Genomic DNA, 12,590 nt, shown 5'->3' on the forward strand with positions numbered 1-12,590 from the left:
GGACCCTCCTAGAAAATGGGAATTTACTTTATATTCAGGACCCTCCTGGAAAATGGGAATTTACTTTCAATTCAGGACCCTCCTGAAAAATGAGAATTTACTTTATGTTCAGGACCCTCCTAGAAAATGGGAATTTACTTTCAATTCAGGACCCTTTTGGAAAATGATAATTTACTTTATGTTCAGGACCCTCCTGAAAAATGGAAATTTACTTTATATTCAGGATCCCCCTGGAAAATGAGAATTTACTTTCAATTCAGCACCCTCCTGAAAAATGGGAATTTACTTTATGTTCAGGACCCTCATCGAAAATGGGAATTTACTTTATATTCAGGACCCTCCTGGAAAATGGAAATTTACTTTCAATTCAGGACCCTCCTGAAAAATGGAAATTTACTTTCAATTCAGGACCTTTGGAAAATGGGAATTTACTTATGTTTAGGACCCTCCTGAAAAATGAGAATTTACTTCTATTCAGGACCCTCCTGGAAAATTGGACTTTATTTTCAGAAACATGGAATCTTTCTTTATCATAATATTTGTTTAGATTAATCTTGTTCTAGTTTGGACTTTGATATCAGGATCCTTCCCGAAGAACAGGGTGATGAAATTGCAAGTCAGGAGCCATCCTGAAGAATAGGGTGATGAAATTGCAAGTCAGGAGCCTTCCTGAAGAACAGGGTGATGAAATGAAAAGTCAGGAGCTCGCCTGAAGAACAGGGTGATGAAATTGAAAGTCAAGCAACAAAGTGAAATTGAAAGTAAAGCAACAAAGTGAAAAAATTGAAAGCCGAAGCATAGGGCGAATAAATGGAAATTAAGCAACAATGTGAAACAATTGAAAACCAAGCAACAAGTGATGAAATTACAAGTCAGGAGCCCGCCTGAAGAATAGGGTGATGAAACTTAAGTCAGGAGCTCAACAGAAGCTGTATAGATAGGATTTTGTAATTTCATTTATGTTTTAACTTATAATTTTTATTTTTTGATGTAATGACAGAGCCGCGGACCGGAACCTCGATGGAACCTCACTCGACTCTCCAGCTTGGTATAGTTCACCTCCTTTCCATCTTGTAAGATACCGGTCACTTGATTCCCTCATAACTTGGGTAGGTAGGATGTCCATCAAGACTCGGTTGTCCTTCTTTCTTCAGTTTCTTTCTTCGAATAATGATTGGGACAAAATTCGGTCTCGTTGCCTACTTCTTTGTATGAAAACACTAGGTGTTTACATTCAAAGGGGGCATGATGTAGACACATAATTTTGTCCCGTCGATAATATTTTTATTTCCGATATCACATAATTTAAGCTCACTTTTTATAATTTTTCGCCAAGAAAATAAATACCCACCTCACCTTTACTTATTTATGCATTTATTTTTTGTTTTGTTTTTATCCAAATAACAAACCCACTAACAAACTTAATCCTCAAATATTCTTTTGGTAACAAAATTAACCACTCCTCCGATCAATTTTGGACAACACATCACCACCCCATACCTTACCCCACTACCCACCCACGTAACCCCTCACACTATCACCTCTCATATATATATCATAATATCCACGCACAAGAGGAGGATATTGAGGCATCACTCTCACAATCTCTCAAAAACACCCCATATTCTCACACTTTATTCTTCCACAACAAAACAGAATCGTCACAACCCTCACAACACACACAATTCACTCTACACAGAATCACACACACAGAGTTCACGGGAATACACAGATCGGAGAAGAAGAAAAATGCTCATCCTTTTCTTTCTATATACACATATAGGCATCCACTGAAATCGGGACGGAGAGCAACACAGTGAAGAAAATGAGCGAAATCAAGGAACTAAAATAGAGAGGTAGATCGAAAGGGAGAAAGAGATTGAGGGAGAGAGAGCGAGAGAGAGGTCGAGAGAGAGAGAGAGAACGAAAAGAGGAGAAAACGACGGGGGTGGTGTTTGACAGAAATTTGGTGGAGAAATCGGAAAACATCGAGAGACCGATTCTTTTTCGTGTTTTTCATTGATATTTGCACCGAAATCAGCACTATCGGGGGTACAATTCATCCGTTCAACGAGTTCAGTTTGAAATCCCCAAAAAATTTTCTCCATTTTTCGTTGGTTTTCAGCTGAATCTGGCCGAAAATAGTGAACCCGCAGTTGGGGTGATGCAATCGGAGTTGTTTCAGTCTATTCCAACCAACTCCCATCTGACAGAGATCAAAAAAATCAAACGGGTCAGTTGGTTCATTCGGTTCAATTCGAATTTTTGTTGGTTTGTTCAAGTTGGGGTTCGACGTTGAGGGTCCAGTTGGGTTGAGGTTCCGTTGCTCCGTGAATTCTGATCCATCACTGATTGTTTGGAGTAAAATCAACGAGAAGGTCAACTCTACTCTTTCTCTCTTTTATTTCAACGTTCATGATATTTCGTGCTTCGAATCGAATATTCATGTGTGGTTTTGATCTTCGTTGGTGATGAATGATTGGTTGTTGATTCTGTTGGGTACGAATTATGTGTGATTTGAATGACGAATATTGAGTTCATAGTGGTTGTGGATCGTTAATCTTGAATTGTGGAAAGTTTAGTGTTAAAAAAAATCGGGGTTGAATGGTAGGAATTGAAAAATAAATGAATATCGTTTTATTCTGATTTGTGGTCGTTGCTTATTTTGGAGTAAAAATGTGAATGTTAAACGTGATAGTATCATGTCATCGAATTGGATAGGCAAACGTAGGTTAGGTAGGCAAAGTTTAGAATTTGTGGTTTTGTTGAATGTTTGAAATTTCGTTGAATGTTGGAAATTTGGGTGAATGGTTTGGTTTTCTTACATTAAAAAATTGTACTGATTTGGCCGGGGAATGCCCCGAGGAATTTGTATTGATTTATCCGGGGAATGCCCCGAAGTCATCATGTACGTGAAGACGACGCACGATCAAGGCCTGAAACGTCGGGTGGAGAAAGAAATGGGTTAGAGCTTAGTCTAACATTATCTTAGAATAAGATTTATATTTTTGCATTTTTTTTATTTTTTGGATTGTATAATTGGACCGGATACTATATTTTGGATTTATTTTGGTTTGTGTGTTTGATTGATTGTTTTATGTGGTTTATACATTCATAATGCCAAAATAGCCGATACACTCCACCAAGAGACCTTGGTCAAACCACGGGACCAAGGGGTGCCTAACACCTTCCCCTCGATCAATAGAATTCCTTAGTCGGAATCTCTGTTCGCGGATCAGTTTTACAGAGTCAAAATTATTTTGAAAAGGGTTTTTCAAAGGTGACTTGGCACACCAGACTATGCCGAGTGGCGACTCTGAGTTTTGAATAAAATGAATCCTTTTCGAAAACAGATTTTCATCTTTTGTCACTTAATAATAAAAACCCTTTCAAACTTAAAAAATGAATCTTTTTAAACATGAAAAGGGGTGTGACACCAGTCTATTCCCCAACCAATGTGGGACTTTACCCACTCTAACACCCCCCTTACACCCAGGTCCAACTAGCACTGGCGCGTCGACCGGGAGCCCAAAACGAAAATGAACCTGGCTCTGATACCATGTCAAGAATGGACCTTGGGCCTAACTCAACCTCAAAAGCTAGCTCTAGAGGTGAGGATTACCTAAGTCAATATAAGCAAACTACCAGTCCATTCCCCAACCAATGTGGGACTTTACCCATTCTAACAGTTTGTGGATCGGTCTTTTTAAAATTAACGTTGAATTATTCATGGATCAATCTTTTTAAGTTCGATGTCGGATTAATCAATTTTATAAGTTGAATTTTTTATTTTACAACTATAAGTTAGCTGCTTCTTACAATAACAACAACAATAGCAGCAACAACAATGACATTCAAATAAAGAATTCACGTCAAATCAGTTATCTTATTATATAATTCCAAGTAAAAAATTTATACAAGCAATGAAGCCAATATGATGAACATATGCAGAAAGTGACGACTGCATTTGTGCATAAAAGGACATATACTAGTCTAAAGTTAACAAAAAAAATGATTATATGTCATTGAGATTTCCACTATACAAACTGATCAAGGAAAGTGTTTTGAGTTATTCATTTAAGTGCGAAACAAGACCATAATTGAAATAATATTCATAGATTGAGTACTTTTTATGTAGGGTAAAGGGTCAAATATACCCCTTAACTTTGCGAAAAGGTTTAAATATATCTTCTGTTACAAGTTTGATCCAAATATGCCCCCGCTGTTAAAGTTTAGGAGCAAATATACCCCTAAACTTTGCGAAAAGGTCCAAATATACCCTCCGTTACAAGTTTGGCCCAAATATGCCCTCGCTATTAAAGTTTAGGAGCAAATATACCCCCTAACCTTGCGAAAAGGTTCAAATATACCCTCCGTTACAACCCATAATCCGACCCATCAAATTGGACCAACCCATAAACTGACTCACCAATTTGGACCAACCCCATAACCCGACCCACCAATTTGAACCAACCCATAACCCGACCCAAATTTTGTTTTCCATCATTGAGGGTCCTTTTTCCAGCAACAAGACAATATCTCTAGTAGTCATCTAAACAAGGATCATTCTTTCCGTCTATATATCCTTCGGAGGAGAAATTACGAATCTATTCCGCGAACCTAACTGTGTAACTTGAGGCATCAAATTTGTATATTAAAGTGATTCTACTCTTCCCCTCGAGAAGTTTGTTGTAAAAATTGTCGATATTACTTTCAATGATTGAAACAAGGCCTATTTCGGATATGACAATCCATTTTTTTAGGGTCTGCCTATCTCTTAGGAGCTGAAACAGCTGGAGAAGCCATGACCCTGATTCTTCCACATTTTACAACTACTTTGAAATATTTCAGTAGATTAGAGTCCTTCGCGATAAAATCAAACCACATGGAAACAAACCAAAATTTGAAAAATGCAATATCAACACAATATTTGAAGTAGAGCACACTGATAATAAAAAAAATGCAACATTAACATAATATTTGAAGAATCATTGAACTGATGAAATATTTCGATAACATTATAAGATTGAAATTTTGATAAACAAAATTTGGGTCGATTTATGGGTTGGTCCAAATTGGTGGGTTGGGTTATGGGTTGTAACGGAGGGTATATTTTGAGCTTTTCGCAAAGTTAAGGGGTATATTTGCTCCTAAACTTTAACAACAAACCAAACTTGTAACGGAGGATATATTTGACTATCATACAGTTGTTGTGCGCTCTCTCTCTATGTATATATATATGTCTTTCTGCAAACTGTCATCAATTTTGTAATTAAGTCCCTTATGGAAAGCTTAGTTTGATTCTCCAAAGGGTCATCAGGAGAAATCATTTTAAAAAAAAAAAAAGTTGTTCGAAGCACTAGAACTTCCGCAATGTGTATCATTCGAAAAAAGCCGGACCACAAGGCCTATTTAGTCTCATCAAAGTAACAAAAGGCTAACGAGGAATTATCTCTCTGATCATATTAAAGGTCGTGGCGGCCGAAAGTAAAAAATTCAAAAGATATATACATGTCATTTGACAACATGTTAACGTATTGGATTCTCTTGTAAGCAAAATTCCTTTTCAACTTTGAATTGTACAACTTTCTTTACAAATCCTTATTGAGTGTGTATTGTTCCTTTTCAACTTTCTTTTCACATCAGAAGATTCAAAAATTTCGTTACTTCTAACACTTCATATTAAATTAAAATAAAAGAAATAAATTAAAACGAATGAGGTAGTGTATTTATGCTAGGAAGTTTGGTTGCTGAAGACATTTAGACCAAGGATCTATTTTCATTTCTTGTCTACTCTTTTCTTTCCAGTATTTATTATGATTATTTTTCAGTACTTTATTTTACGCGTCAAAGCAATTTAGGAATTGAGAATCTATATCTTTAGATCAAAGAAGAGTCTAGCTGTTGGAATAATGGTATCTATTGCTATTTGAGCCCTTGTTGTGAGTAAAATTGGTGAATTAAATGAAGGTACGAAATGAGAGGGATTCGAGCCCTTGGCCTACATAGTAGTTCCAATGCTACGCCTTGAACCACTCGACCATCTCTCTTGCATAATGATTATGATCCAAAACCGAGTGAATAACGAGTCAGTCATAATATTATAAGGGTAATACCAAAATGCAGATGATGACAAATCCACATTGGTTTTGGAAACCCTATGATTATACAAGGAAGCGCTTTATTATGACTTTCTCCATCCCCATGCTCGATTACTGACACTATCACACGTGTGAATATTCGAGCATATGAATGAAAAAAGTCGGAGTAAGAAGTGCTTCCTTCTTTAATGAGCCCTATGATTGGATATTCTCATTAATGGTTTGCCAGAACTTATGGCAGATCACCAAGAATTCATTTCTTATGGATGAGCTTAACACAATTCCTAAATAAATCACCAATCACAAATTATGTCCTAATTTCAGAACAAACGTTCATAATTTCATTAGCAAGTTTTTGCTTAAAAAATTGATCCAAATTGTTTTAAATCAACTCTAAGTATGATATTCAACTTTCTAATACCAGTTACGTTCAAACAATTGCGAATGATTAGGTTCGATCCAAACCTTGATTAAAAAAACAATATATAGTGAGTATCCTCATAATGCACTGCAAGAAGGCAAGAAGTATGATAGAAGGACAAATTGCTTCTCACCAAAACACACAGTTGTTCTAACCCCAAACACAAATTGGGAAAGTTTTAAAACTTGAAGGACCTCACTTAATTGGGAGACTTGTTTATCCATTTTAGTTCAAGGTCCCAACTGCTTTTCACCAAAGTACTTTTTCAACCAAAAAAAAAAACTAATTTTAGAAGCTTGGTCAAACATGTTATAGTTGGCAAATGTATAATCTATATATACAGAATGTATAACAGATAGAGTATAATCTATGTATCCTGCTAACAAAGCAAACTGGGCCCCAATGATTCAATGGACTTCGAATCCCCCGGCCCAGATGGCCAGTCCATTAAGCTAACTTACACCTCCCCCATCTCTTTCCAACTCCGGCGTTGCTGTTTCTCCGACGTCTCTCCGGCGTCTTTCCCCAAAACCCTAATTTCTTTCCCATAATGAGCTCAAAATTACGATAATGCCACAAAGATGAGATTTTAATCATGGGATTTTGTCAATTTTCAGTTCTTGCCATCAAAATATTTACAAATATCTGTCGAATGCTTCAAGCAGCTGATTGAAATTTTGTAGAATTCAATTTCTTAGTACAAAATTATGTTTCTTCCATTCACGTATGCTAATAGAGGCAATAAGCCAATTTTATCACTCAAGATGGTATATTTATTCAGCACTGCATCATCATCATCAGCTTCTGGAGAATTCTTGAAGCATTTGCTGAATAACAAAAATGGGTATGGTATGGAGAGAGCTTTGAATGCAGTTACGTGTAAACTAGATAGTCGATGTGTTGATGAAGTACTAGAGAAATGCGCGGTTAGTGATCCTAAAATGGGTCTAAGATTCTTCATTTGGGCTGGTATTCAATCCAAGTATAGACATAGTAGTTATATGTATGGTAGAGCTTATAAACTGCTTGAAGTAGATCGTAAACCACAGGTTATTCGTGATGTGATTGAGGGTTATAGGGTGCAGAAATGTGTTACAAGTGGGAAGATGTTTAAGGTTCTGTTGAATTTGTGTAGGGAGGGAAAAGATGCAGTCTTGGGGTTGTGGGTGTTGAGGGAAATGAAAGAGTCAAATTGTAGGCCTGATACGATAGCGTATAATGTAGTTATTCGATTGTTATGTGAGAAGGGAGAGATGGATGAGGCAATGGGATTGATGAGTGAGATGGAGGTGAGTGATCTTTATCCTGATGTGATCACGTATGTCATGATGATTAAGGGGTTGTCTGAGGTGGGTAGGTTGGAAGAAGCTTGTGGATTAACGAAAGCTATGAGGGGACATGGATGTATGCCGAATACAGTTGCCTATTCAGCTCTTCTTCATGGGATTTGTAGGTTTGGGAATTTGGAAAGGGCACTTGAGTTATTGAGAGAAATGGAAAAAGACGGTGGGCAGTGTAAGCCCAACGTTGTTACATATACTACTGTGGTGCAAAATTTTGTGGAGAAATGTCAGTCAATAGAGGCATTAAGTATACTGGACCAAATGAAGGATTTTGGGTGTAAACCAAACAGGGTACTTATATGTACTTTGATTCAGGGTCTTTGCAAAGATGGGCATGTGGAGGAAGCTCGTAAAGTTATCAACAGAGTAACTGAAAGTGGTATCCCATATGATTCTTGCTGCAGTTTGCTAGTTTTATCATTATTCCGGATTGGAAAACTCAACGAGGCAGAAATATTTTTTAGGAAAATGTTGGCCGGTGGCCTAAAACCTGATGGCTTGACCTCAAGCACAATAATACGATGGCTTTGTCAGCGAAGTCGAATACTTGATGGATGTCACTTGATTGATGCAATTGAGCAGTCTGGAAGTGTATCTTCTATAGATTCAGATATTTATTCTATTCTTATGGCTGGACTATGTGAGGCAAATCATCTTGCGGAAGCTGCTAAGCTTGCTAATCTGATGGTAGTGAAAGGAATTCAGCTCAAAGGTCCTTTTGTTAAGAATGTAATTGAATGTCTTAAGCGTTGTGGGAAAGAGGATTTAGCTTCAAACATTGATAACATTAAGAGCTGAGGAGTATTGAGATTGCATTAATATGTTGTTCCTGCTTGTGCCTTATTGTTTCCAACAAACAGTAATCTCGCCATTGAGATTGACCCGCAGTTGTATTCCATATTCCACAACTGAATTCTCTCCAGTTTTGTGCAATAAATAAAACATATTTGGGCTTCTAGTCAGGTTGGACTGATAACTCTTCCAGATATCCATTTGCATCCAATTTATCGATTTTGCAGTTTGATTTGTGTATGTGGGCCTATATTCTTATGCAGCATGAGATGGAAAGAACTGGTTAAATACTCATTTGAATATTCAGTTGAGGTAAAACTTATTGGCTGATAGGGAATGTGTGGTCAACCAACTACTGGATTTCAAATTTATTGCTCTACTTATCATATTTTAATATGCTGTTTATGAAGTTGTCCTGTGTTAATCTAGTGATCTCTATCTTTGTATAAAGTGTACAAATTTCATACATGTATCGTTCAAAATATATGCAAAGCATGCGGTCCTATTTCTTTTTATCTTGTAAGAATGTATTCCTATGATTATATCTGACAATTGTCCCTCTATTTTTGAGGTTTTCCATATTAGGAAAAGTGTATTTCAAGTTCAGCGAGCGTACTCCTCTGATACCTTTGCAGAAAAGTACTGAGAGTCAAACCACTATATAAGAATTTGCATTTATGATTCGGTCCATACGATTTTCACTCTCTGTAGAACAACAAAGCTTTGCGTATGAACTATTTGAATGAGACATTGTAAATTTCTCTTTTTTTTGAACTCATGAAGAGAAAAATAGGTAACTTTGATACCCTCGAGCCAGTCCTTTCCATCTCTGAATACTTCTCTGCTGCCCATTCTAGTAATGATACTTTTTTGGGGAGTTTTAGTTGCTTAGTTGGTTGACTACCTGAACTTTCACCTTGTTGTTGAGGGTTCGATTCCCCGCCTTGTAATCCCCTTCCCTTGGGCTACCCCCTATAAAAAAGTAATGATACTTTTAGCCTTAAAGAGAAAAGTAAAAAGTCTTGTTGCTCAAGACCTCCAATAGAATACAGTCCGACCTTGAATTTGGAGACATCTAATTCACACAACAGTATTAGAAGAGAAATATTTAAATCATGGATGTGGGAGACCAAGAGCAGAGAACTAGTACATCAGTGTCAGTATAAATGTTGTGTGTGTTTTTAATGAATCTCCAGCATTTGTTCTTGATTTTCCATGAGAATTGAGAACTATTCTAGTTGAAATATTAGTCTTAACTGTTTAAGTGTCTAATTAACTTCTTATTTGGACCTCTATGCATGAAGTTGCAATATCAGTTGACATTTGAAGCACGTTGAACTCACAATATTCATCCCATTAATCTGTTAAAACTTAAAGCTTATATAAGGATTTTCTTCCTCACATTAGCCAGGGTTCATCAAACTTGAGGAAAACGCTGTCAGTTTATTTTTCTTTCCACTTGAACTCACAGTTCAGCTATATTTTCAGTAGTCTCCCATTAACATGTGACTTCAAAGATAGAAGTAAAATATACTCTATCCAATCATATGTTTTTGATAGATAAAAGAGATCAAGCACAATGAGTTTCTTGCCAATTAGACATAAAAGCCGGAGCTTCTGAAAGCGAGAACATACAGGGGAGATGTTATACAAGATTAATATTCATAAAGTATTATTTTCTGGTCGTATTTTGAACTCTTGAAGATTGCTTTCTTCATTGAATGTTTTTGTCGATTTGTTTTTCCTTCTTCTTGATTTTGGTTGGCTAACTCTGTGCTTATTGTCAATTGGGTCGTTATTAATTTGCTCTCTTGGTTGTCAATTTGTTGTGTGCTTTTTATTGATTTGTTATTTTCCTCGTGATATCTTTTTTATTGCTCGCTGTGTCCTGCATTTTGTATATGTGTTTTTATCGTTGTGTCATGTATACTTTTTTGATTGCTGTAGCATGATAATTCATGTTTTTTTTTAAAAAAAAAAAATAATTAATGGTTGTTGTGAATTTGTTGTAATAAAATGGGTAGGTGTCCGGTCATTTTGTATATGGACAAAGGAAAAAAGGAATATCTTTTGATTTTGATGTATTAGCAAGCCATGTTTATTATGAATTCGGTTGGTGTTCCTTTTGGGTGTTGTTGCAGCTCAAAGTAGTAAGGATTAAATACTGTAAGGAGAGAAACAAAGGGAACTTTGTGTGAAAAAGTTGTTAATTTGGTTTAAGAAAAGACACTTTGGATGAATTTCTCGTCTCTTGAGTTTGGTTAGGAGGAGAAAGGTGGGAAGCTTGTGGAATGCAATCTCTTATGATGCAGGGCTTTTAACTTTATTGTATGAAATATCTAATACATTAGTTCTATCCAAGCAAAGATAAAGATTTGTATTTTTCTTCTTTTTTCTTGCGCCTACATCTCCGGTCTCCCATTCAAGTATATACATTGTTTGCTAAAAACATATTGATTGAGTATCTGTCGGAATGCCTATTATATAGAGATATGCAATCACGCGCACTTGCATAGATTCAAGTTCACATATTATTGGCTACTCACTCCAAGTAGTGAGGCAGGGAGTTTGCCATAAATTGTATGCATTTGTGATGAGTCATTTCACCTATGTAATGGTACTACACCTTTGTTGAGGAAAACAAATGGTTGCGCAGCTATGTTTGTGGTTTCCTTTTCGAGTAATGAGAAGTGGAAAAAATTATTCCCTCTGTTCACTTTTTCTTCACATTGGATGAGTAAATTCATAGCAGTTTAAAATAAATTCACTTTTACTTGTCCACATTGGATGAGTAAACTCTTGAAGTAAATTCATGTTGAAGCACGTTAAACAATTCACAGCAGTAAGAAATCTGGTCATTATTAGTGTGTAAATTACAGTTTCTGAGCTAATGTTTACCTTTTCTGGTGCATGATCTTTATTCATAGACCATGTGACAGCTCCAAGGTGGTACCCAATGAGCTATCCGCTGCATATATCCCATCTCTTGTGGTTGAATATGAGTTGGAAAATGGAAACTCTAGCCCTACAAACAAGGTATTTGATGAACGATTCCAGCGAATTGATTCCAAGCCGCCCTGGGTTGGTATTGTGACTGTCGAGAAATGTGCAACAGGACCTAGTGCTGGCCATACTATTATTTGCTTGACCAATGCTGAAGGAAATTATGGGGCTGGAAATCTGGACATGACACTGACAAGGGAGAAGATCTGCTTGCTATACTGCCATGGGGTGCTCACTTTGTTGCAACTTCCATGACTGTTTGGAACCAATAGATAGAACTATGCTTCTAACATGTGGAGGAAAGCTCAAACTATCCGACATCAGATACCACCACGCTCGCCTCAGCCTTTTTATTGGATCCCTTAGACCATGTTTTGTTTTCTGCTGGACTGAAGAAAGGGCCAGAACAATGCAGAAAAGGTTGGTGTTCCACTTCAGCAAACATGTAGAGCTGTAAATTCTAGAATTTGAACTTGTATTCGTAAAGAAGCCTCCATTTTTATGGGTTCTGCATTCTACGTTCCCAGTGACCTTGTAATGTTTGATAATTAAAGGGAACTGGAATTATTTATGGTTCTATTATCGGAAGGATTATACAAACCGCAAGGCCCCAGTTGGCTCTCCGAACAAAGTTTCAAGTCACAGAAGCTAATGCAAAATCCAGTAGTACTAGTGGAATTGCTATGCCGCAAGAATACAAGTGCACCGTAGTGCCACTGGTTGAAGCCACCGCTGGGGATTCGAATCCTGTATGGTGAACCCACCTTGATCATTAAGCTACCACGATAGATGCTTCAAAAATGATAAAAGTCAAACATATTAGTTGAACTTCATATTATAAGAAAGTAAAGTTATTAGCCTACAACTTATATTTGTTCAATATATTTATTTTTTTTCAGTACTGTTCATGCCATTGACGATCAATCGAAT

General features: G+C 36.7%; 1 protein-coding gene across 3 annotated transcripts; it reads left to right on the forward strand.

Moving 5' to 3' along the window:
• Positions 1–6,656: 6,656 nt before the first annotated feature.
• Positions 6,657–12,237, forward strand: LOC107856707 (pentatricopeptide repeat-containing protein At5g47360). 3 transcript variants are annotated; one of them, XM_016701687.2, is made up of 2 exons: positions 6,657–8,969; positions 11,585–12,237. In XM_016701687.2, exon 1 carries the CDS (start codon positions 7,230–7,232, stop codon positions 8,661–8,663), a length of 1,434 nt encoding a protein of 477 aa, XP_016557173.1. In that variant the 5' UTR covers positions 6,657–7,229; the 3' UTR covers positions 8,664–8,969; positions 11,585–12,237. The 3 variants fall into 3 exon arrangements, with proteins under 3 accessions (XP_016557173.1, XP_016557174.1, XP_047249823.1); XM_016701688.2 differs by having other exon boundaries at positions 6,657–8,828; XM_047393867.1 differs by having other exon boundaries at positions 6,657–8,828; positions 11,597–12,237.
• Positions 12,238–12,590: the final 353 nt, after the last annotated feature.

Source organism: Capsicum annuum, chromosome 1 (assembly GCF_002878395.1).
Source record: "Capsicum annuum cultivar UCD-10X-F1 chromosome 1, UCD10Xv1.1, whole genome shotgun sequence".
NCBI lineage: Eukaryota > Viridiplantae > Streptophyta > Magnoliopsida > Solanales > Solanaceae > Capsicum > Capsicum annuum.

What these genes read in the sequence shown, in the direction of transcription:
- LOC107856707 (XM_016701687.2), top strand. Translation starts at nt 7,230, where the DNA reads ATGTTTCTTCCATTCACGTATGCTAATAGAGGCAATAAGCCAATTTTA.